We start from the raw sequence: 22208 nt of genomic DNA on the forward strand, positions 1-22208 counted from the left end.
TGTATTATTTCACGAAAAGACCCCTCCAGAGGTAAATTTATAAATGTACCGAACCGAAATTTCGGTACGCCAACATTTCATACCGTTTACCAAACTAGATATACGACTTGGTTCGGTAAATAATCGAATTATATAAATTTTATGTGAAAATATTTAAAAGGAGGGGTGGCTGTAATTATCCAAACAAGAGAGATTTTTTCTTCATAATTTGATCATATCTTAGGAGGTTGGCCGTAATTTGTCCATTATTTAATGAGGAAATAGTTATACAATGGGGTGATGTACAAACTATCAAACCTAATGTGCATACATCATTCGAATCATCATTTTTGTATAATAACTCAGAAAAACATTTACTACCTCTTTGTATTAAAATCTCATATATAAATCAAAATATTCATTGTTTGAAACGTTCCAAAATTTTTTATGTATTTTTTTAATTAAAATATGTATTTTAATAGTAACTTTTTTTTTGGTAACACAACAAAGTCAAAGTCAAATAGTGACCACAATATGATTCATGTGATTAATTCCTTCCCTCCTGTTACAAATAATCATATATAGTTAATGTTGACCGAAAAATAGGAATCATATAAACTTCAAGAAAAATCCTGAAAACATGTTAATAATCCATTACATAATTACTTGTGAAATGTTGACTTATATAACTATTAAAATATATTACTAAATAAATCTTGGTACATGCATCAAACACCTCATAAACTTACTAAATATGCTAGAATCCATTTGTTGATATTCAACACATTTAAGAATCAGATCAGATAATTTGATAACTGAAATTAAATTAATTACACAATGAAATCAAAATGATGGCCAAAGCTCGTTTCTTTCAAGAATCTTTGACACTATAAATAGTCCATAAATCATTGCAAACCCAAACACAAAATATACATTTAACAAAAAATAAATAAATTATCAAGGAAAAAAAAAAACAATATGATGGGGCTAAAAATGAAACTAGTAGTTTCAATGGTGATGGTTTTAATGATCTGTATCGCAGATGCAACACCGGCACGCGAAACTCATCAAGATTCCGACGTCGGTTATATCATATGTGTGAAGGAATGCTTGAAACATTGCAAGGACTACCTATTTGGTCAGTGTCCTCAAGCTTGTCACGCCATTTGTCAACATTTGCATCCCGGAGCCCTCGCCCCAGCCTCTCACGGTGGAAGAATATGATCGATGACTTATAAACTTCGACGACGTGGAAGCGATGAACAACTAATTTGCTTTCCACATGCAATAATAATATTTAGTCTTTTTGAATGACTAGTTGCTTTCTTGAAGTCTTTTATTACTGTTTTTTTTTCTTGGAGTGAACTGTCGAATTATATTTATATATATATAAAAAAAAATTAATTTGAAAATAAAAAATCAAATATGAAAGAATTCGGAATGAAAAATATTACTGTGTTTAAAATCCGAAAATTTCGAATCAACATCGACGAAATTCAAAAATTTCATTCTGATTTCACCCTTAAACATCACGTCAATTATCATTATCATTATCGTCACCATACTTCTATATCTCATACATCCAATCAATTTTAAAATTTATGTATATATTGAATATAGAGTATTTTTTTTCAATAAATCTTTATCTCATATGTCCGAATTCTGATAAATTCGACTATGTGGATGCCTTTTGTCCTTCTAGAAAACGGAACCTAGAGGGGAATTCATCGATCCTACCGTATCGAATTGAAAATTCGATCTAGTATAATTTGTTAATTTTGGTTTCCTAGAAATTCGATATTCGATACGGTTTATGGTAAAAATGTTCGGTAATTTTTCATTCTACAATAGATGATGAGGTAATGTTTCGGTCCAGTACAATAGCAGCCAATTCATTTGTTTGTGCGTCGACTTTTCCTTTTTTTTTTTTTTTTTTTTTTTTTTTTGTCGGGTGGGCGGGGGGAGATATAAAAATACTTCGGTTTTCCGGCATAAAAAAAACGAAGTCGAACAAAAAAAAAAATCAGTACAAAACCGAACTAAATTGTTGTTATTAGATAATCGGCAAAAACTTTTTCGAACCGAAATTTCGTTTTATCTAAATTCCAGTACACTTGGTTACGGTTTACAGAATGAACACCCTAGTATAAACACCTAATATGCAGAATGCATTTGTAATAGATATTAAATACTTCAACAAAAGTTTACTATAATTGACAAAACGTTCCAAATATTTTTATATTTAAATCTTATATATAAAAAAATTATACATTGTTTGAAACATTCCAAATATTTGTATATATATTATATAGGTTTGTTAATTTATTAAAATACATACTATAACTAATTTAATAGTATTTTTTCTTTTGTTTTTAGAAATAAGACAACAAAGTCAAAGTAGTGACCACTATGATTTATGATTCATGTGATTAATTCCTTCCCTCCTACAAATCTTATATTGTCAATTTTGACCAAAAAAATAAAAATCATATACACTTCAATAACAAATATTATTAAAAACATATTGATAATCCATTAAAAAATACTAAATAAATTAGTTGTCAAAATGTTGACTTATATAATAATTAAAAATTTACACTTAATAAATTTTGGTATATGCTAGAATCAGTTGCTGATACTCTACAGTCTACATATTCAAGAATTGTATAATTTTATAATATGAAATCAAATTTACAAAATAAATAAAATTTAAAATGTTTATTTAAGCAATGATTTAAATTTCGACTTTACTATATCACTTTATGATATCTTGGTTTACACATATATCAAATATAAACTTACTTAATATGTATAATGTTGTAATTCATTTTATAGATTTACCCTAATAATTATTTAATTTGCGCACAATCTAAAATCAAGTTACATTAATAAATAAATAAATTTAAAAAAAAAAAGATTTGGCAAATATTTCACTTCTCACAAGAATTAATGAAACTATAAATAGTGCCTCACTAACACTCATTTTCATCATTCTCAAATACAAGTTTTATATAATATTTAGCAAATTGTTAAATATTAATTAAGAAGAAAAAGAGAATCAATGGAGGGGCAAAAGATGGGATTTGTAATTTCAATGGTTATGGTTTTAATCGTCTGCTTCGCAGGTGCATGCGAAGCTCGTAATAATATTCATGTAGATGTTTCCATCATAGATTATCTGATATGTATGAAGGAATGTTTGGCCAATTGCCCTAAAGTTAAAGCTTATTGTTTTGGACCTTGTAATGCGGCATGTAAGAAAGGTACATTCCCCTCTGCCGCCTCCGGCCCGGCCGCCGCCGCCACCCCCGACCACCCCCCACACGGTGGTGATAACTGATAATGGTGGAAGAGTAATATTGACAAGAATGAATTGGACAAATAATTTTTCCTTGTGTAGGAAGTGTGTTGGAATAAAAGAATGTTTCATTTTTGGTTAATGGTTTTTTTTTTTTTTTTTTAATTTAATAAAACGTAATTTGATATTGTCTTTGAACCAATATTTTTATTTTTATTTGAAGTATATGATAATAAACTAATCAGAAGTATTCTTTAATTAAAAAATAGAATTATATATATTTCAATTACAAGTTTTAAAAAAATTGAAAATAAAATATCAAATATTTAAGAATTAGGAATGAAAAATATTACTTGTTTCAAAATCTGGAATAATCGAATGATGGAATTCAAATTTAACCCTTCAACAAAATGTACATCAAAATAAACATTACATCAATTATCATTATCACTGTCATTATCTCACCATACTTCTACACCACACACACACATATATATATATATATATATATATATATATATATATATATATATATATATATATATATATATATATATATATATATTATTATTATTATTGGGTAAATTACAACCACCCCTGAGGTATGGTCAGATTACGAAAAAAACCCTAATGTTTGGATAATTACAACTATCCCTTCAACTATGAATCTTCTTACACGTCTATCCTTATGCTGTCAAATTCAACAAAATCTTCTACATTTCGTGGAATGTTCTCTAGTTTGTAGTTGTTTTGTGCAAAAATGCATTTTCTGATGCACCACAAGCTAAAAAACGCATCTTATGATCATCTTGCTTCAAAATGTAGAGCTCGAATGGGATAAAACGGGTACAAAACTAAGAATTCCATATTATATAATTTAGAAGATTCCACTAAATTTGACACCGCACGGGTGGACATGTAAGAAGATTTATAATTAAGGAAGTCGTTATAATTACCTAAACATAAAGGGTTTTATTTCATAATTTGACCACACCTCAGAGGTAGTTGTAATTTATCTTATATTTATTATTTTATTTCCAAGTTTATGAACCCAGCCTCATATAAAAAAACTAAATCACATGCAATGTTTTGGAAGAGGATGAGAAGAAGATGGTTTTTTATGAGTTTTGTGGCGGTGGGGAGGGTAAGGTGGCGGAGAGCAAGAATGAGGTGGTGGGGTGGCAGCGGAAGAATAGTGGTGGTGGTAAAATGTACGTCAAAGTTGTTAAAGCTCTTGAACAACTATTTGGCTGTTTTGGCAATATTGGTAATTTTTTTAATTATTTTATTTATTTTTATATATATTTTTCTTTGTTTTGTTTTATTAGAGGGAATTATTATATATATTTTTTTATAGCCTAAGAGCCTGTTTGGCTAAGTTTATAAGCTCCTAAAAATATCTTATAAGATGTTTAGGAGCTTATAAGTTGTTAAAAGGTGTTTGGTAAAAAAATTGCAAAAGATCTTATTTTTTTTCAAAATAAGCTGTTAAGGAGCTTATAAGATGTTTTTAAAAAAGTATCTATACCCCGCATTTTTTCTTTAAGATCTTATTTGCTTCTTTACTAAAACACTTAGAGCCCGTTTGGCTAAGCTTATTTAAAACATCTTATAAGCTCCTACATCTGATAAGATGTTTTACGAGCTGATAAGCTGTTAGATCTTATTTTAAAAATTATTTTTTAAGGTTTTTGGATATGTAGCTTATAAATTACTTTTTGATTTTATAAGTTGTTCAGGTGTTTGGAAATAAAAGATATGTTTATTGCTATAATGACAAAAAAGTACATGACGCCAGTATAATTGTTAAACTTATTTGACTCAAATACTTTTGTTCCTAAAATAATGTTTTCAAATAATAATAATAATATAAAATTATATAATAATAAAACATCAGCTTATCAGATGTAGGAGCTTATAAGATGTTTTAAATAAACTTAGCCAAACGGGCTCTTAATTAGTTAAACTTTTTAAGATTAAATTAAATCTTAGACTCTTCAATATTGAGTTAAATTTGAAAAACACAAGTCATGAGCTTGTTTACTAGATGTATATAGGGGTATAAATCGGACGGATCGAATCAGAATCAGCTATTTTGGAAACAAATCATTTCTTCGGAAGTGAACAAAATTAGTTCCAATTCGTTCAAAAAAAAAGGAGGGAAATCAGAATTCAGAATTTTGGAAATTGGAACGAAAAAACTTGTTCTAAAATCAAAGAATTTCGCATCGGGATCGGCGGAATTCAAAAATTTCCAATTTTTGGTCACCTTAAATATGAAATATGTAATCATATTGGTATTTTAAGTATAATATTAGGAAAAAAAAATTGAAATTTTCAGAATTATTTTCGGAACTTAAATCGGATCTGAAATCAGAATCTCATGTATAGTCAAATTCCTATCCAAATCATTTCGGGAAAATCAGAGGTCGGAATTTCGGAACTCGAATTAAAAACTATTGTTTCAAAATTGGAAAATTTCGGATCAAAATAAGCAAAAATAGGAAATTCCGTTTCAAGATGTATAGGACGTAACATAAATAAATACCATTGGATTATGTGTCTAGTAATTGTCGGAGATAGTACGTAAATGCATATATGATTATATTCAATTGTTTTATTTTATTAAATTGTAATAATAATATATAATATATAATTAACTAATGTTGAAAGGTGAAACAGGGAGAATACGGTGCTACACCCGGTGATTTTCACCGGGTGACTCTTTTCTTGACATGTGTCCCTTTTTATTTATTTTATAATTATATTTCTAAAACCCATTGGGCCATAACTGAACCCATAGTGGGAATCTTGTTAATTAGGGTGCTTGGTTATATTCACCAGGTGTAACATAGAATTTCCCGTGAAACAGGGGAAGAAGCTTTGAAGAAATAAACTATTATGTATAAATTATTATAATTAATAAATAAAATTTCATAAATTTTATAAAATAGGATAATTGATAAGGAAACACGGTTGTAGCTCCCTTTGACCAATTTAGCTATAAAGGAAATTAAATCAAAATTTTAAGTGGATAGACATAAATACCCCTAAACAATATATTATTCAATATAGAAGCATTTAATTAAGGAAAGTAAGAAGAAAAAAAAATATTTTAATTAAATATGACACAATTCTCACTGATTTAGTTAACAAAATCACTCACCATTTTCTTACAATATAAAGAAGGTAAAAAGGAAGTTATTACACACATAATAAACTTATAAATACCACATAATCAAATTAAGTAATAACCATAATATAATTAATTCATGGGATTATATTAATTTCCTTCCCCTCCTCGCATAAATAAAATCTTAAAAGTATGGTAATATTCCAAAAAAAAATTACAATATAAATAAAATCTGAAATGTTTTATTTAAAGAATGATTTAAATTTCGGGATATCACTTTATGATATCTTGGTTTACACATCAAGCATAAACTCACTTAATATTGATGTTGTAATTCATGATTCTATAGATTTACCCTAATTATAATTATTTAATTTGCACACCATCTAAAATCAATTAGTTACATTAATGAATAAATATATAAAGATTTGGCAAATATTTCACTTATTACAAGAATGAATGAAACTATAAATAGTGCCTCGCTAATACTCATTTTGTTCATTAATTCTCAAATACAAGTTTTAAATTATATTTAGCAAATTGTTAAATATTAATTAATTAAGAAGAAAAATAAAATTAATGGAGGGTCAAAAGATAGGATTTGTAATTTCAATGGTTATGGTTTTAATCGTCTGCTTCGCAGGTGCATGCGAAGCACGTGGTAATATTCATGAAGATGTTTCTGCGATAGAGTATCTGATATGTATGAAGGAATGCTTGGCCGATTGCACTAAACTTAAAGCTCTTTGTTTTGGACCTTGTAATAAGGCATGTAAGAAAGGTGCCAGCTTCCACCCTGCCGCCTCCGCCCCGGCTGCCTCTTCCGCCGCCGCCCCCGCCCCCGGTGGTGATGATAACTGACAATGGTTGAAGAGTACTATTGACAAGAATGAATTGGACAAACAATTTTGCCTTGTGTAGCTAGTTTGTTGGAATAAAAGAATGTTATATTTTTTTTAATTTGTAGTTTTTTTATTTAATAAAACGTAATTTTATATTGTCTTTGAACCAATGTTTTTATTTATTTTATTTTTTTATTTTAAGTATATGATAATTTCTTTTATTATTGGATGAGTGGATTCTGGAGTGAAGCTGTCAAATAACATTAACAACACAAAATTAAATGTTACACCTGATTATTTATATTGAGTGGATTTACACTTTAAATTCACACGGTCTAACTAACCAGGTGTAGCATCAACAATAATATTTTAAACGTAATATTCGCAAAAGAAACTTATCAAAGAGCTTGCACAACGGGAAGACCATCAGCATACTTCAATTCACAAGATATGAGTCCGCAAGATAGGAAACATAGTAGGTGGCGAAATCAAAGGCAGCCACTATGTGAAGAAGATTCGATATATTTTCCATATAAAACAAATAAGAAAAGTTCATAAATCAAAATTAATGATTGATTAATGTAAATTAAGGACTCGTAAAAAAGTCCTATCAATAAAGGATCATAAACTTTTTCTTGAACCATCTCTCTTTCCTGGAACTATCCGTCGCCTTGTCCATTCACGCCGACCCTAAATCCAGCGATATATGAGATTTTTTGACTGTCGAGCGTGTGGAATTCGAAGAACGATCTTGAAGGTGCAAGTTTTGCTCCATCATACTCTATCCCTTCAACTACTTCAAAGATGAATTAGAGAATCAATTAGTATTATTTTTTTATAATGAAAAATAAATAAAATACTAATTAAAGAAAAAACTCAATTTCATGGTAAGGGTTACATACCAATAGCATGCATGTCTGAAAATGGAGAAAAATTAAAATAAAATCTTAACAACTAATATAATATTTTACTACACACTGACTTTTCTTTATTTTTATTTTTATTATATTATTATTATTTTATTTTGAATTTTATGAACCCACCCTCAATTATAAACAAACCACATGCAATGTTTGGGTAGTGAAGCACACATTGAACGGCCACGATTGAATCCTCCAAAAGGATGAGAAATCGAGAGCCATCCGATCCGATCCGATCCGATTAGCCCCATGTATATATACGAAAAAACTTTAATATTGCCGGCTCAATTCTAGTTAACAAGGTAGCATACTTTTCCCCACCATTGTTTCTCTTGTGACCGACCACTAAGTTTGCATTGACCTGCCACTGTCTAATTAGTTCTCTTTATATATATATAAACACTATATCATATCTTTTATTTATTTCATCAAATTATTATTTAATTTACATACCAAAATAATTTCAAAAAAATGGAGAAAATTGGTGCAGGACTCGAAACCGAGCTGCGGCTGGGGCTTCCTGGCGGCGGCGGTGGTGGTTGTGAAGTGGAGAAGAATGAGAAGAAGAGGGTTTTCTCTGAGTTTTGTGGCGAGGGGGAGGGTAAGATGCATATGGCGGAGAACAAGCTGATTGAGGTGGTGGGGTGGCCGCCGGTGGCGGCGTACCGGCGGAAGAATAGTGGTGGTGGTAAAATGTATGTGAAAGTAAGTATGGATGGTGCCCCATTTCTTCGGAAGATTGATTTGAGCATGCACGAAGGTTATTCTGAACTTGTTACAGCTCTTGAACAACTTTTTGGCTGTTTTGGCAATATTGGTAATTAATTTTTATTATTTTATTTATTTATTTTTTTCTTTGTTTAATTTTGATTTTTTTTAGAGGGAATTATTGTATATTTTTTTCTAGATTTAATTAGTTAAACTTTTAGCATTATTCGTACTTTGATGCATGAAATCAGAATTTTAGGACTAATATTAATTACCCGTATATAGGGTGAAAATCGGACGGATCGGAACTTTCGAAGAAATTTCGATCTTTTTCAGAAATGAAAAACTGGTTCCAAAAAAATTGGAAAAAATCGAAAAATCAGAATTTCAGAAATTGGAACGATTTCTTTTGTTTTCCAAAATCAGAGAATTTCGGATATGAATCGGCGCATATCGGAAGTTTCCAATTTTTGGTCACCATAAATATGAAATACATAATAATATTGGTATTTTAAGTCTAATATTCAGGAAAAAAAATCGGAATTTCGAAATTATTATTGGAACTTAATAAATCGAATCGAAAATCGGAATTTCATGTATATTCCAATTCCTACCCAAATAATTTTGGAAAAATCGAAAGTTGCAATTTCGGAATTCAAGTTGAAAAATATAGTTTCAAGATCGGACATTTCGGATCAGAATCGGTGGAAATCCAAAATTCTATTCCAATTTCCACTCCTAGACGTATATAGTACGTAAAATAAATAAATATCATTGAATTATGTTGCTAGCATTGTCGGAGAAAATACGTAAATGCATAAATTCAATTGTTTTATTTCATTAAATTGTAATAATAATATATAATATATAATTAATTAATTAAAGAAAAGAAATGGGCCTGAATTTGAAAGGTGAAACAGGGGAAGCATTGAAGGAAGAAGACGAGTGTGCGTACGTTCCTATTTATGAAGACAAAGATGAGGATTGGATGCTTCTTGGAGATGTACCTTGGCAGTATGTCTATTTTACCCTTCTATTTTTATTATTTTCTTTTTATTTTCTTCTTCTTCTTCTTCTTCTTCTTCTTCTTCTTCTTCTTCTTATTATTATTATTATTATTATTATTATTATTATTATTATTATTATTATTATTATTATTATTATTATTATTATTATTATTATTATTATTATTGTTATTTTTTATTTATTTCCTTCATTTTAAATAGGATGTTTTCAGAGACATGCAAAAGGCTGAGGATTATGAAAAGAGAAGATGCAGCAAATGGTTTTGGGCTTCATGCTAAAGACCTTCTCAAGGGACTTTCCAATGAGGACTAATCTGGAAAAAAATAAAAATTGAGAAGGGTATATCTGTCTTTTCACCTTGTTTATACACAAGGCCTAATTAATTGCGTTTGGTAATTATAAATTTATGGTAGGTGAGATATAACTTTACAGACATCAGATTTAGCCTACGTATTTTTTTATTTTATTTTTGTTAAGGATCGGTGTAAGGGGAATGTTGTGCTTAATTTGCTTTAGTTATTGAAATTTATTATATTGATAAGAGCCTATTTGTCTTTAAGCTTTACTATAAAAAAATTTATTTATTATCGATTATAACATTGATAAGTAGTTAGATGCTCAATAAAAAAACCCGAATCTCGACTACTAAAGACTTAATTTTAATCGACAAATCATTAACTCGATTCGCCAATTTATTGACCACCCTGATTAATTCGGAATTGAATATAATTCAAATATATAACTTGCACCAAAAGGCGAATCCCTCGCCCCCAGGGCCCCCATCCCTTGGCCCGACAAGGATTGATGGAGGATGTAAATCATGGTAACTCAACGGCCCTTAAGGTAGCGGACCCGGACCTGGTGCCCACAAGGAACCAACCCTCATTTGGAGTTGAAATTCCCACACTGCGGCTGCCAGGATTCGATCCCAGGATTCCAAATATAATTCAAATATATAACTGAATTAACGAGTTGTTGGTCGTATGTGGGTGGAAATTGTAAAGAATCTATTTTGGAACAATATTTTTTCGAATGAACTAAGAATACGTATTAGATTCTTAATTTCGATACAATTTTAATTTTTGAAAAAAAATCTAGAAATCCAATTTTTTTTCAGAAAATATATCAAAATTAATATATATATTTTATGCTATAGATGACTAAAAGTTAATATTTGGAATTACATCGATTTTGATTAAAATTTTAGTAAAAGTGTTTATATTATTTGTCGACATCTTATTTTAGCCTACTATAGCTCAACCCGGATAAGGCCCACCCTGATTAAGTTAGTAACTAAATATATAATATATTTATTATTTTAATGATATGGCTCAACAAAGAATTTATAACTTACGATCGTAAATCATTTTATTTTACCCAAAAAAAAAAGTAAAAAGAAAAAAAAAACATAAGTAATTTTATATATATAGCTCTATATAAACCGGAGTCGACTTTAACCTAAAGTAATGAAGTTCGTTAATATGCAAGTTTTAGCCTACAATAATAAGGTTCGATAGTATCTGAACTTGAATCAACCTAAACTCGATTCACATGCCCGTTTGCCGTACGAGTTCTATTGACAATTTAATTCACACACCAAACAAGTGGAGCACCGACAATTAATAGCCACGTGTCGGTTGGAGAATTTTTGCCCTGGTCTTGAAAACGAGGCTCCATTACCCGACAAAACAACAGGCTCTCACATGCTTTGGTTTCCAGTGGTCCCCAAGCAGGCCCAAATTCATTTTGGCACAGGTGTACATTGGTTGACTTTGTACCTTAAGAACCCCGACAAGTGGGCCCCTGGCCCGCCCATTTCATTGATTCCTTGCCTTCTATACAAGCATGGAGCCCGGTCCGTGTTTCCCAATCCAATTATTGATTCCTTGCTTTCTAATTTTCATATATTTTTTATTTATTTTTTGAACAATTAAACATTTATTATAATTATATACATATGTATGTATAGAGTAATTGGGGCCAATTATTAAAATAGTGTGGTAACCAAGCAAATTTTTAGAAAAGTTTTAGTTTTTCTTCTTTTATATAAATGAGGCGAATTGATAAATATAAAGGTGATTTACCCCGTTTTTGTGAAAGAAAAAGAAAAAGATATACGTTCTCTGAGAAAATGTTTAATTTCTACGCTGTTATAATGATTGACTCGGGTAATTTGCACCCGTCTCATCTCGACTATGGTCATTTTATATTCATGTTACACACATTTTAACTTTGGGCATCCATGCATAATTGTCATTTGATAATTTCATCGAAAATATAGACCTACACCCCTGAGATATGCTAAAATTACTTTAAGGTACATATAGTATTGGTAATTACAATTATCCCCGGAAACATTGTTAGAAATTCTACCGGACTATTACCCCCGGATAATGCATTCGATAAGTTATTCCATTAGAGTTCTAACGGACTATTAATTTCAGAAAGTGGTGGAGACAACATAAATATAGGGGGTGATTTAAGAAATGTTGGGGGAGCTATGTCAGCCCCTATGTCTATGTTGTCTCCACCACTTCCTGAAATTAATAATTATAACGGAATAACTTATGAAATGCATTATTCCGTTAAAGTTTCTAATAATGTTACCGGGGTAATTATAATTACCAATATCACAAGGACTTTAGGGTTATTTTAGCATACCTCAAGAGTGTAGGTTTAATTAACATATATATATTGATGATGTCAGAGTTAGACAACTTTAGAGAGTTGAAGTAGGATGAGCTGGAAGAGTAAAGTGGATCACTAACTCATGAGCTTGGTGACCTTAAGATACCTGCGATCATAGATCACGTAAACTAAGTCGGGGGTTGACCTGGTGGAAACCCCTCCGACGCTCAAGTCAGTTGTGTAGATGACAAAAGTCGTAGATATGATACGAGCAGTTGTATAGTTCAAATATTGAATGTATTTATACCTTATTGATTGAGCTAAAGTTTAATTTGTTGAAATTGTCGGGTTCAAACCTTATTTGAATGTGATTGGGCCTCGATGGTAGTGGTCTTTAATATTGAGCTCATTGCCAATAGGTAAAGAAATTGTAGGCCCATATATATATATATATATATATATATATATATATAGGTAAAAGAAAAAAAGGGTAAAAGGAGGAGGAGACAGGATCCCACGAGCAGGGGCCTGTATGTTGGAGACACTAAACTCAAAAAACACCCACACGCTTACTATCGACTTGGACGAATCATAACCTTTCTTTTTAAGGACACGTGTCTTCCAATGACTGGTCCTTCATCTGTCAAAAATAACTGACTGTCCAGTTTCCCGGTCTTCCTTCTCCCTTTATATTTCACAATCTTCCCACACATTCCCACTCCAAACACACACATATTATAATAATTGTGCCACCAATATAATTAATTAAGACAGCGAGCTGAGTCAAAAAATGCCTCTTCAATCCGATTATCCCGGCTGCCTGAAAACGGACCTCACATTGGGCTTGCCCGGCGGCGCAGCCGCCGAGGTATCCAAGTCCGGCGTCAAGCGCGGGTTTTCCGACGCGGTGGATTTGAAACTGAGCACCAACTCCGACGATGACGTCAGCGTTTCAACGCCACCTCCGTCCAAGTAATTAATTAATCTTAATTATATCAATATATTAATATATATTTATATATGTAAAAATGGTGTTTGGATATTGTAGGGCTCAGGTAGTGGGGTGGCCGCCGGTGAGATCATACAGAAAGAAAACGACGGCGACGAAAAACGGGAAGTATGTGAAAGTAGCAGTTGACGGAGCTCCGTTTCTCAGAAAAGTTGACCTCGAAACCTACGCTAGCTATCAACAGCTCTTGTCTGCATTTGAGGACATGTTTACATTCTTAACCATATGTAAGAATATTAATTAATTAAACTATTTATTTTAAGAGATTAATTAGGAGATTATAATAAATAAATAAAAAAAAAAAATTTAATTAATTAATCAAATGAATATAGGTAATAATGGAGTAAATGAAGGGAAGATGATGGATAGTGCAAATGGGATTGAGTATGAGCCTACTTACGAGGATAGAGATGGGGATTGGATGTTGGTTGGAGATGTTCCTTGGAAGTAAGTTCTTCTTTCATTATTTTAAAATATATAAAGATTACTCAATGATCTAACCTTTGTTGTTTGATTTATTTTTGGCAGGATGTTTGTTGAATCATGTAAGAGGGTGAGGTTGATGAAGAGGTGTGAGGCAATTGGATTAGGTATAAGTTGATAAAGAAGAGGTTGAATTACTCCATATTGTTTGTATAGGAGATCTAGGCATTCTTGTGATGTCTTAATTATTAGTATTAATTAAGGAGTTTATATTACTATACATTCAATTTCAGGAATTTAATGTAACTAAAGTTATTAAATTATTAGGGGATATATTAATTAATTAATCGGAAAAGCTTCACGGCCAGAATTTAATGGAGCCAAAATCACTATTAAGGACATAACTGTAAATAAATAAAAGAATAAAAAAAATTTAATTCTGGTCCTTGATTAATTAACTGGTTTGTTATAAAAGAGGATTTGTTAACAATAGGAGGACCACTTGAACTTTCATTTTCATTTTCATTTTTGAAACAGCAAAATTCAATCAGGCCCATTCCCAATAAATATAAATATGAAATTTTGTAGAAAAAGAAAAAGACAGAATGGGGTGAGAGAGGCTCGAACTCTCGACCTCAGGATTACTCAGAAGCTATGAGACCTACGCGCTAGCCAACTGCGCCACCACCCGGTTTGACGATGGTGAGAGAATGACTGTTCTTCAATATATTAATAGAATAATTCATAAAATATTTTTTTTTTTTTTTTTTTTTTTTGGTAATGCAGACCGCTAGGCCACCCTTGCGGGTAATTCATAAAATATTTAGAATTTTAGTATGGTGGTTTCATTAGAGTTGAACTATAGTAAATTCAAATTTCACTCATAATTTTTTGATTGTAGCATAATTTATAATTTTTTTAAAAAAATAATGCTTATTTTTTTATCATTATCAGGGTAAATTGCGTTCTGCACCTCAATAATAACAGTTTTTGGCTTTGTGCACCCTAACATCTTAAAATTTGCAGAGTCCACCCTTACAATAAATATCTCATGCCAAAATGCACCCTACCTCAATTTCTTGTAATATTTTACACTTTGAAGCAATTTTCATTGTTCTTTATATTTTTTTTCTTACTTAATATTATTTAATTATTTCACTTTTCAAAATAAATCAAAACTCTTTCCAAAAATTAATATTTATTAAAAAAATTAAAATAGAATGAGAAGTGAAGGACATTATTATTATTTTTAAACGGATAGTTGATAGAAATTCAATGGATTATTTTGAATAAGGCTTTAAAATATTTTTTTCAGAAATCAAAATAACGTGTGATATATTGATTTTTGGGTTAAAAAATCCCATAACATATTGATGTAGGGTGCATTTTATCATGATAAATATAATTAAAGGGTGGAGTTTGCCAGTTTTGAAATATAAGGGTGCAAAACGCCAATTAGGGTTAATTATGGGGTGTAAAACGCAATTAATCTCATTATCATGTACTATTTTTTTTTTTTTGGTAAATTCCACTTTACCCCCTTGTACTATGCCCAAGAACCACTTTACCTCCTCGTACTCTTAATTTCGTCGATTTACCTCCTTGTACTTGTACAATTTCCCAATACAACCCTCTTCGTCAACTTTTTCGATTTTGACTCTGACGCCATTTGGTCAAGAGTCAAAATATTGACGTAAATATTGAATTTTTTCGATTTTGACTCTCGAGATTAGAAAAGAGAAAGTTTCACACATTCATATATTTTTTTCTTTGCACTGGGTGGAATCGATCAATTTTTGGGTCTTGATTTTTACTAAGTTATGGGTTCAATTTGGGGATATCTTGGAAGGGGAAGTGGTGGGAGAAGAAGAAATTACAATATTGACGGAGGAGAAACGACGCGTTATAGGCAGTGGCAATTTTGTAATTTACAGAGTTGACCAAATGGCGTTAGAGTCAAAATTGACAAAAATTGAAGGAAAGGGTTGTATTGGGAAATTGTACAAGTACAAGAGGGTAAATCGATAAAATTAAGAGTACGAGGGGGGTAAAGTGACTCTCAGGCAGAGTACGAGGGGGTAAAGTTGAATTTACCCTTTTTTTTTTTATTATAAGAAATGAAAACAGCAAGAACAAAAAAGCAAAAGGTGGGAAGAGGAATCAAAGTCAAATAATGAGAATCTTTTATCTTCAATGACGTATCAAAAAATAATTGGGTAAACTTCAATTTACCTACCTGAACTATACACAAGGTGTAAAATACCCCCCTAAACTTCAAAATGAACCAAAACAACCCACCTTTTATGTGGTCAACGTTAAAAAACTTAACGCCGTTAGTTTTATATCAAAACCGTTAGTTTTGTAGGGGTTTTACGCTTTTGCCCTTAAAACTTCTTCTTCCTCCCTTCTCCTTCCTTTCTTCTTCTTCTTCGTAATTTTTCTTTTTTCTTTCTTTATCTCTCCCTTTTTATTTCTTCTCATTCAAAAACTGGATTAAAAAGCTGTTTGTATTCTTACACTTTATATATATATATATATATATATATATATATATATATATATATATATATATATATATATATATATATATATATATATATATATATATATATATATATATATATATATCAAGTTATCAACAAATAGATATTCTGTTCATTTACTAGTTTACGCAATTGAATCACTACTTTTATCCATAAATCAACCACATGGGACTTGGGCTGTGGAAAGAGGCGGCAGAGACGATGGCGGAGATGTCGGTGGTGGTTAATCGGAATAGAAGCGGCGGCGACGCGGCGGAGTTTTTTCGGGTCATTTTCATTGGGCCGCACAGGTGGAGTTTCCTCTTCTTCTTCGATTTTCTCTGCGGAAATCGAATTTCTCTATATTAAATTCCGAGAAGTAGATAGATTTTCAATAGATGATGGGGACGACGTAAATTCTGGTGGGTAGGACAATAAGATGATGACTTTTTTTTTTTTCAAACATGCGGAGGAAGAGGGCTGCTGATGGTGGAGGTTTCCATGAAAGATTTTTTTGGAGAAAATGCAATCAAGTCCCTAAACTATAACATGAATTGCAGTCTTGCCTTTATTTCTTTTTTTTTTTTTTTTTTTGCAGTTTATTCATAAACATTTATAAACAACAGAGGGGTAAAATTGTCCAACTTAAACAACAGCTGGAATAAAGGTAATTGCCCAAAAAAGTCAATATGCCACGTCAGCAAAAGTGGACGGATTTTTAACTGAGGGACTATTTTGATTCGTTTCAAAGTTTAGGGGGGTTTTCTATACGTTGGGTATAGTTCAGGTAGGTAAAATGAAGTTTACCCAAAATAATTTAAAACCCAATAAATAAATTAAATAAATAAAATAATTTGACAAAAAAGAAAAGAAAAAGCTATTTGTCTTTCTGCTTCATTCACAGGACTTTTGGAGTCGTCTCTTACAAGCAAAATGTGCGTGTTAATGGCTGCTTTTTCTCACTGAACAAAAATCCGATTTTTATTACCTTTATCCTATTTTCTTTTTTATTTAATCCTATTTATTATTTTGCCAATTTTCATTACAACTAATAAAGAAATCATCTTTTTTTTTTAGGGTAGGTGAGAAAAGTCCAAAATTTCAAAAAATTAAAAATAAAAAAATAAAAATAAAGCAGTAAAATTAATTCTTTTTGTTCAGCATACATAAACATTTAGTGGGTTAGTGAGAGAAAGAGAGAGAGAGTTAGAGAGAGAGAGAGAGAGAGCGAGAGAGAGATGGGTTCTTATGGAATGCTTGCGAAGAGGGCTGTGCTTACTAATACCCCTGTTATGGTTCAGGTATTTAATTTCATTTATTTTATTTTTATTACAGAAAATGGGATCCCTTATTTATTTATTTATTCATTTAATTTTCTTGAATGTTAATTACAGTGATTTGGTTAAAGGCGTGAATTTTTATATGTTTTGAAATATTTCAGATACAAGAGCTGATCCGAGGTGTGAAAGATTGTGTTTCTTTGGCCCAGGTTCTTATTTACTTCTCCCAATGTTTTTATTTTTTCGTAAAATACTATATAATTTGTCGATAAATTGAGATTTGTGCTGTCTGATTCTTGGGAAAATAATTATTTTCTTGAAAATTGATCATTTATGCAAATTATTGGAACCATTTTAAAAACCAGTTGGTTTCTAATTTATGTACTTTGAAACTCCATGGTTGCTGATGTTAATCCAAATTAGTTAACGAATCTAAAAAGTTCTCGATTTTTTGCATCGGTAGACGAACGCGTATCTTGAAATCGGTGTTGTTGCATATCGGGTTTTTTTTACTTTCAGAAGCTGCATTTACAGATGATTACATTGCAAATTTAGGACATATTTATGTGTCGTAAATCAAATATGGCTTCGGAAATGAATATTTTTTTTTCGTGCGTATATTCGAAATTATATGTGAAAATAAAAATGCGTTGAAATTGTGTCGATTTTGCAGGGAGTAGTGTACTGGCAACCGCCGAAGCAGGCGTTGGAAAAAGTGCAAGAACTCGTATGGGAGCCTTCTGTGAGTCGTTACGGTGCCGACGAAGGCCTTCCCGAGCTGAGGGAGGCCTTATTGAAAAAGGTCATCTTTTTTTCGATACCTCCAAAAAAACCCGATCATTATATATATTCAATTCTTCCATTCGTAATTTTTTTAATATCTATATAGATTTGTTCTAGGACTTTTTTGGTGCTTTGAAATATCGTTTTTCATTACAGAAGTATCGAAATTGCAAATATTTTTAACTCGACGGAAGTCTCGTTTTTATGGTTTTAAATCATTTTCATTGTTGAGCTAACTTTTTTTTTTATATATAATTCATTTCCTATTTGCAGCTACGTCAAGAAAACAATTTAAACAAGTCCTCTGTGATGGTGACTGCCGGGGCAAATCAGGTGGGCAGTTTTAATCCCGATTCACTTTTTTTTTTTTTTTTAATGTAGTAAATAGAACAGAGTTGATGATAAACATGCTACGAATAAATATTGAACATAAAAAAAAAAAAAAAAAGAAAGAAAAATTTGAAATCTAATGTTACGTACCAAATTTCGAAGTTTCGTATAGTAAATTTCCCCTGTTTCTTGTCTACATATAACCTCTGTTAAAAATCTTCACCGATTTTTGTGCAGGCTTTTGTGAACATTGTTCTTACATTATGCGATGCTGGAGATTCTGTTGTCATGTTTGCACCGTACTACTTCAATTCATACATGTCGTTCCAGATGACCGGTGTGACCGACATTCTAGTGGGTCCCGGTGACCCACAAACACTTTATCCCGATGCAGGTTGATTAATATCCGAATAAAAATTATTCCTATTTCTTCGATTAAAAAAAGGGCTTTGTTTTTTAAATCTCCATTTTTTGTTGACACTCGATTTAGATTCGATTTGCCGTGTTTTGTTCTTGTCGAGGTCGTCTTACATTGATGCACGAAATGTGGATTCTTTTTTTCTTTCTTTTTTTAATTTTCTTAGACTGGTTAGAGAAGACATTACTGCAAACGAAACCAACTCCAAAGCTCGTAAGTGTTGTGAATCCCGGCAATCCATCGGGAACCTACATCCCTGAGCCTCTTCTACAGGTTTCTCTCTCCTCACTTTCTCTCTCTTACTCGAACACGTACATATCTCATATGCACATTAATCAGAACAAAAGTTCTCTTTTTTTTTTTTTTTTGGGCCTTTAATCCTTATACCTAATACGTGGGGTTCTCGTCTGTCTAAACAGAGGATATCAAATATCTGCAAAAATGCTGGATGCTGGCTTGTCATCGACAATACTTACGAGTAAGATACTATATATTTACATTATATATATGATTTTATTCACTTGTTTGCTAGTTTACTAAATTGACCGTATATAACAAAATATCTAATTCTCGGTTGGAATTCTTTTAATTATTGATCTCGAAATTATTGTCGAACGAGTTCTCGTGCAGGTATTTCATGTACGATGGTAGAAAGCATGCGTGCTTAGAGGACAATCATATAGTCAACATATTTTCGTTTTCCAAGGCTTATGGGATGATGGGATGGCGAGTCGGATATGTAAGTAATGCTTTACAAATTTTTTCGATTTTTTGAAATTGGTTTTTTTTTTTATTAACTTTATTTTTTTTTTTGTAATGCCGTTAGATTGCGTTTCCTTCGGAAGTGGAAGGTTTTGCGGCCCAACTCCTTAAAGTCCAAGACAACATACCGATCTGCGCGTCCATAATAAGCCAACGCCTCGCCCTCCACTCTCTAGAAATGGGGCCCACGTGGGTCACAGATAAAGTCAAAGACCTAGTCAAGAACCGGGAGCTTCTTCTAGAAGCTTTGTCCCCGTTGGGGAAAGAATCTGTGAAGGGGGGCGAGGGGGCGATTTACTTGTGGGCGAAGCTTCCGGAAGAATATAAAGACGACTTTGAAGTTGTGCGTTGGTTGGCTAAGAAACACGGGGTTGTCTTGATACCGGGTTGTTCGAGCGGTTGTCCTGGTTACGTTAGAATCTCGTTCGGTGGGTTGGTTGAAGATCAGTGCCGTTTTGCTTCCGAGAGGCTTAAACGAGGGTTGGAAGAGCTTGTGAGTCAAGGAATGGTGCCGTGATTTGGAACTTTTTTTTTTCGATTTTCGTTGAATTGTTTATCGTTTTAGATTTTTCGGTCTTTTGTGCTTTTACCAATTAATTGTGAGATAGAAATAAATTTGTCTTTGGGTGATCTTGTTATAAATGAAAAGACTTTTTATTTTTTTATATATGTATATGCTTTTGTTGGATGCTTTTATTCTGATTCAATTTTGTGTTGAAGAAGAATTGTAAGTGTTTAATTTTATAAATTTTGTGTTGCTAGAGTCCTGATTAAAAAAGATTTTCTATCAATTTTTTGCTTGATTCCATTTTTCACTCTTGAATATTCTATGTTAAAACTTAAAAGGGTGCATAATGATAATATTTTCAATCTTAGGGTGCACTGTGTAAAATATGCAATATTCTCCTTTTTAATTTATTATTATTATTATTCTATTATTAATAAAAAAAAATTCAAGAAAAAAAGAAAGTCAACTTCGGAAAAAAATTCAAGAAAAAAAATATTATTTTCTGAAAAAAAATAATTATTTTTTTCAAAAAAATGTGAAAATGAGAGTCAATGCAATATTTGTTCAAATCTGGAGTCAATGTGTAATATAAGTGAATTTGAGTTTAATGGATGAAAGTGATTTAAATTATATCATGAGGAGTATTTTAAAAAGAAAAAAAACATGGGGATAAATTTATTTGCGAAACTATTTTTGGTCTGGACATATGCGCATTTAAGTCTTCCTCATTGGGGTTATATGCAATTCGCCTATAATATGTATTGTAAGGTTATTTAGAATTTCGGATTTATATATTTTTTAGAAAAATTTCTCTCATTTTCGATGGATTCTAAATAATTCTTGATTCACTTAATTGGTGACAATAATAATTAAATATAAAAAAAATATAAATATTTTGTGATAGTACTAAACAAAAACTCGGTAGTAACCTTTTTATTCAAAAATAAGAAAAAATTACTAAAAAAAAGTAACTTTTTCTTTAATAGTTATTCCAATTACACTTCCACTTCACCGTTCAGACCACCGGCGGAGATGGCGGCGGCAGGACCGGAGGCGGCCGGAGCGGAGGCGGCGGCAATATTCTTCTTAGTACATATATTGAGACAAGATTGATAACAAAGACTAATTTGTATGGGACACGTGGACAGGCATAGTCTCAAACACTTGACAACCTCTGATTGGGTATAATCTTTATGAATCTCACCTGCATCTGCGAAACACGTGATTAAAACCATCGCCGTTATAACAACCAGCCCCATTTTTGACGTCATCATAATTTTTTTTTTTTTATTGCTTTTTGTAAATTGTTAAATGTATATTTTGTATATATTTTTCGGTGGCGATAATACACTATATTAACACACATATATATAGTGTCAAGATGTGGTCCACTTTGTTTGACGGAGATCTAGCTTATAAATCCCTTTTGCCTAATTTTATATATGATTTAATATTTACTTTAGTATAATTTGCACATTTTGCTACCCTCCTTTAAGTTTCAATTACACATAGATCCACATTCGCCCTGAAATATCTGGAATGCCATAGTTGCAATTATCCATCTTTTCCACACATAAAAAAATGTTAAACCCCATAAAAGTGTGTTTTACCAAAAAATATTTACAGTATTTATTTATTT

The 22208-nt window shown here is 31.3% G+C and overlaps 3 protein-coding genes across 4 annotated transcripts; all 3 read left to right on the forward strand.

The window, feature by feature from the left end:
* The first annotated feature begins 8545 nt into the window (after positions 1–8545).
* Positions 8546–10447, forward strand: LOC105972443 (auxin-induced protein AUX22). 2 transcript variants are annotated; one of them, XM_012997405.2, is made up of 3 exons: positions 8546–8989; positions 9801–9894; positions 10107–10447. In XM_012997405.2, the coding sequence occupies exons 1-3, from the start codon at positions 8644–8646 to the stop codon at positions 10216–10218; spliced, it is 552 nt and encodes a 183-aa protein (XP_012852859.2). In that variant the 5' UTR covers positions 8546–8643; the 3' UTR covers positions 10219–10447. The 2 variants fall into 2 exon arrangements, with proteins under 2 accessions (XP_012852859.2, XP_012852858.2); XM_012997404.2 differs by having other exon boundaries at positions 8562–8989; positions 9792–9894.
* A 2804-nt stretch (positions 10448–13251) lies between these two features.
* Positions 13252–14310, forward strand: LOC105972445 (auxin-responsive protein IAA14). Its single transcript, XM_012997406.2, has 4 exons — positions 13252–13506; positions 13583–13770; positions 13876–13990; positions 14072–14310. Exons 1-4 carry the CDS (start codon positions 13325–13327, stop codon positions 14142–14144), a joined length of 558 nt encoding a protein of 185 aa, XP_012852860.1. The 5' UTR covers positions 13252–13324; the 3' UTR covers positions 14145–14310.
* A 3034-nt stretch (positions 14311–17344) lies between these two features.
* On the forward strand, positions 17345–20726 carry LOC105972401 (Pyridoxal phosphate (PLP)-dependent transferases superfamily protein). Its single transcript, XM_012997354.2, has 9 exons — positions 17345–17789; positions 17930–17977; positions 18442–18570; positions 18825–18884; positions 19119–19275; positions 19466–19572; positions 19719–19777; positions 19930–20038; positions 20126–20726. The coding sequence occupies exons 1-9, from the start codon at positions 17727–17729 to the stop codon at positions 20576–20578; spliced, it is 1185 nt and encodes a 394-aa protein (XP_012852808.1). The 5' UTR covers positions 17345–17726; the 3' UTR covers positions 20579–20726.
* The last annotated feature ends 1482 nt before the right edge of the window (positions 20727–22208 follow it).

This window comes from Erythranthe guttata, chromosome 4, assembly GCF_056151865.1.
Source record: "Erythranthe guttata isolate IM_541 chromosome 4, IM_541, whole genome shotgun sequence".
Lineage (NCBI taxonomy): Eukaryota > Viridiplantae > Streptophyta > Magnoliopsida > Lamiales > Phrymaceae > Erythranthe > Erythranthe guttata.

Excerpts from the sequence above, each read along its gene's own strand:
- LOC105972443 (XM_012997404.2), top strand. The coding sequence starts at position 8,644 with ATGGAGAAAATTGGTGCAGGACTCGAAACCGAGCTGCGGCTGGGGCTT. Across the intron at positions 8,990-9,791 it reads TGGCTGTTTTGGCAATATTG|GTGAAACAGGGGAAGCATTG; the intron begins GTAATTAATTTT and ends TGAATTTGAAAG. Across the intron at positions 9,895-10,106 it reads CTTGGAGATGTACCTTGGCA|GATGTTTTCAGAGACATGCA; the intron begins GTATGTCTATTT and ends CATTTTAAATAG.
- LOC105972445 (XM_012997406.2), top strand. The coding sequence starts at position 13,325 with ATGCCTCTTCAATCCGATTATCCCGGCTGCCTGAAAACGGACCTCACA. Across the intron at positions 13,507-13,582 it reads TCAACGCCACCTCCGTCCAA|GGCTCAGGTAGTGGGGTGGC; the intron begins GTAATTAATTAA and ends TGGATATTGTAG. Across the intron at positions 13,991-14,071 it reads GTTGGAGATGTTCCTTGGAA|GATGTTTGTTGAATCATGTA; the intron begins GTAAGTTCTTCT and ends TATTTTTGGCAG.
- LOC105972401 (XM_012997354.2), top strand. The coding sequence starts at position 17,727 with ATGGGTTCTTATGGAATGCTTGCGAAGAGGGCTGTGCTTACTAATACC. Across the intron at positions 18,885-19,118 it reads TGACTGCCGGGGCAAATCAG|GCTTTTGTGAACATTGTTCT; the intron begins GTGGGCAGTTTT and ends ATTTTTGTGCAG. Across the intron at positions 19,778-19,929 it reads GTCATCGACAATACTTACGA|GTATTTCATGTACGATGGTA; the intron begins GTAAGATACTAT and ends GTTCTCGTGCAG.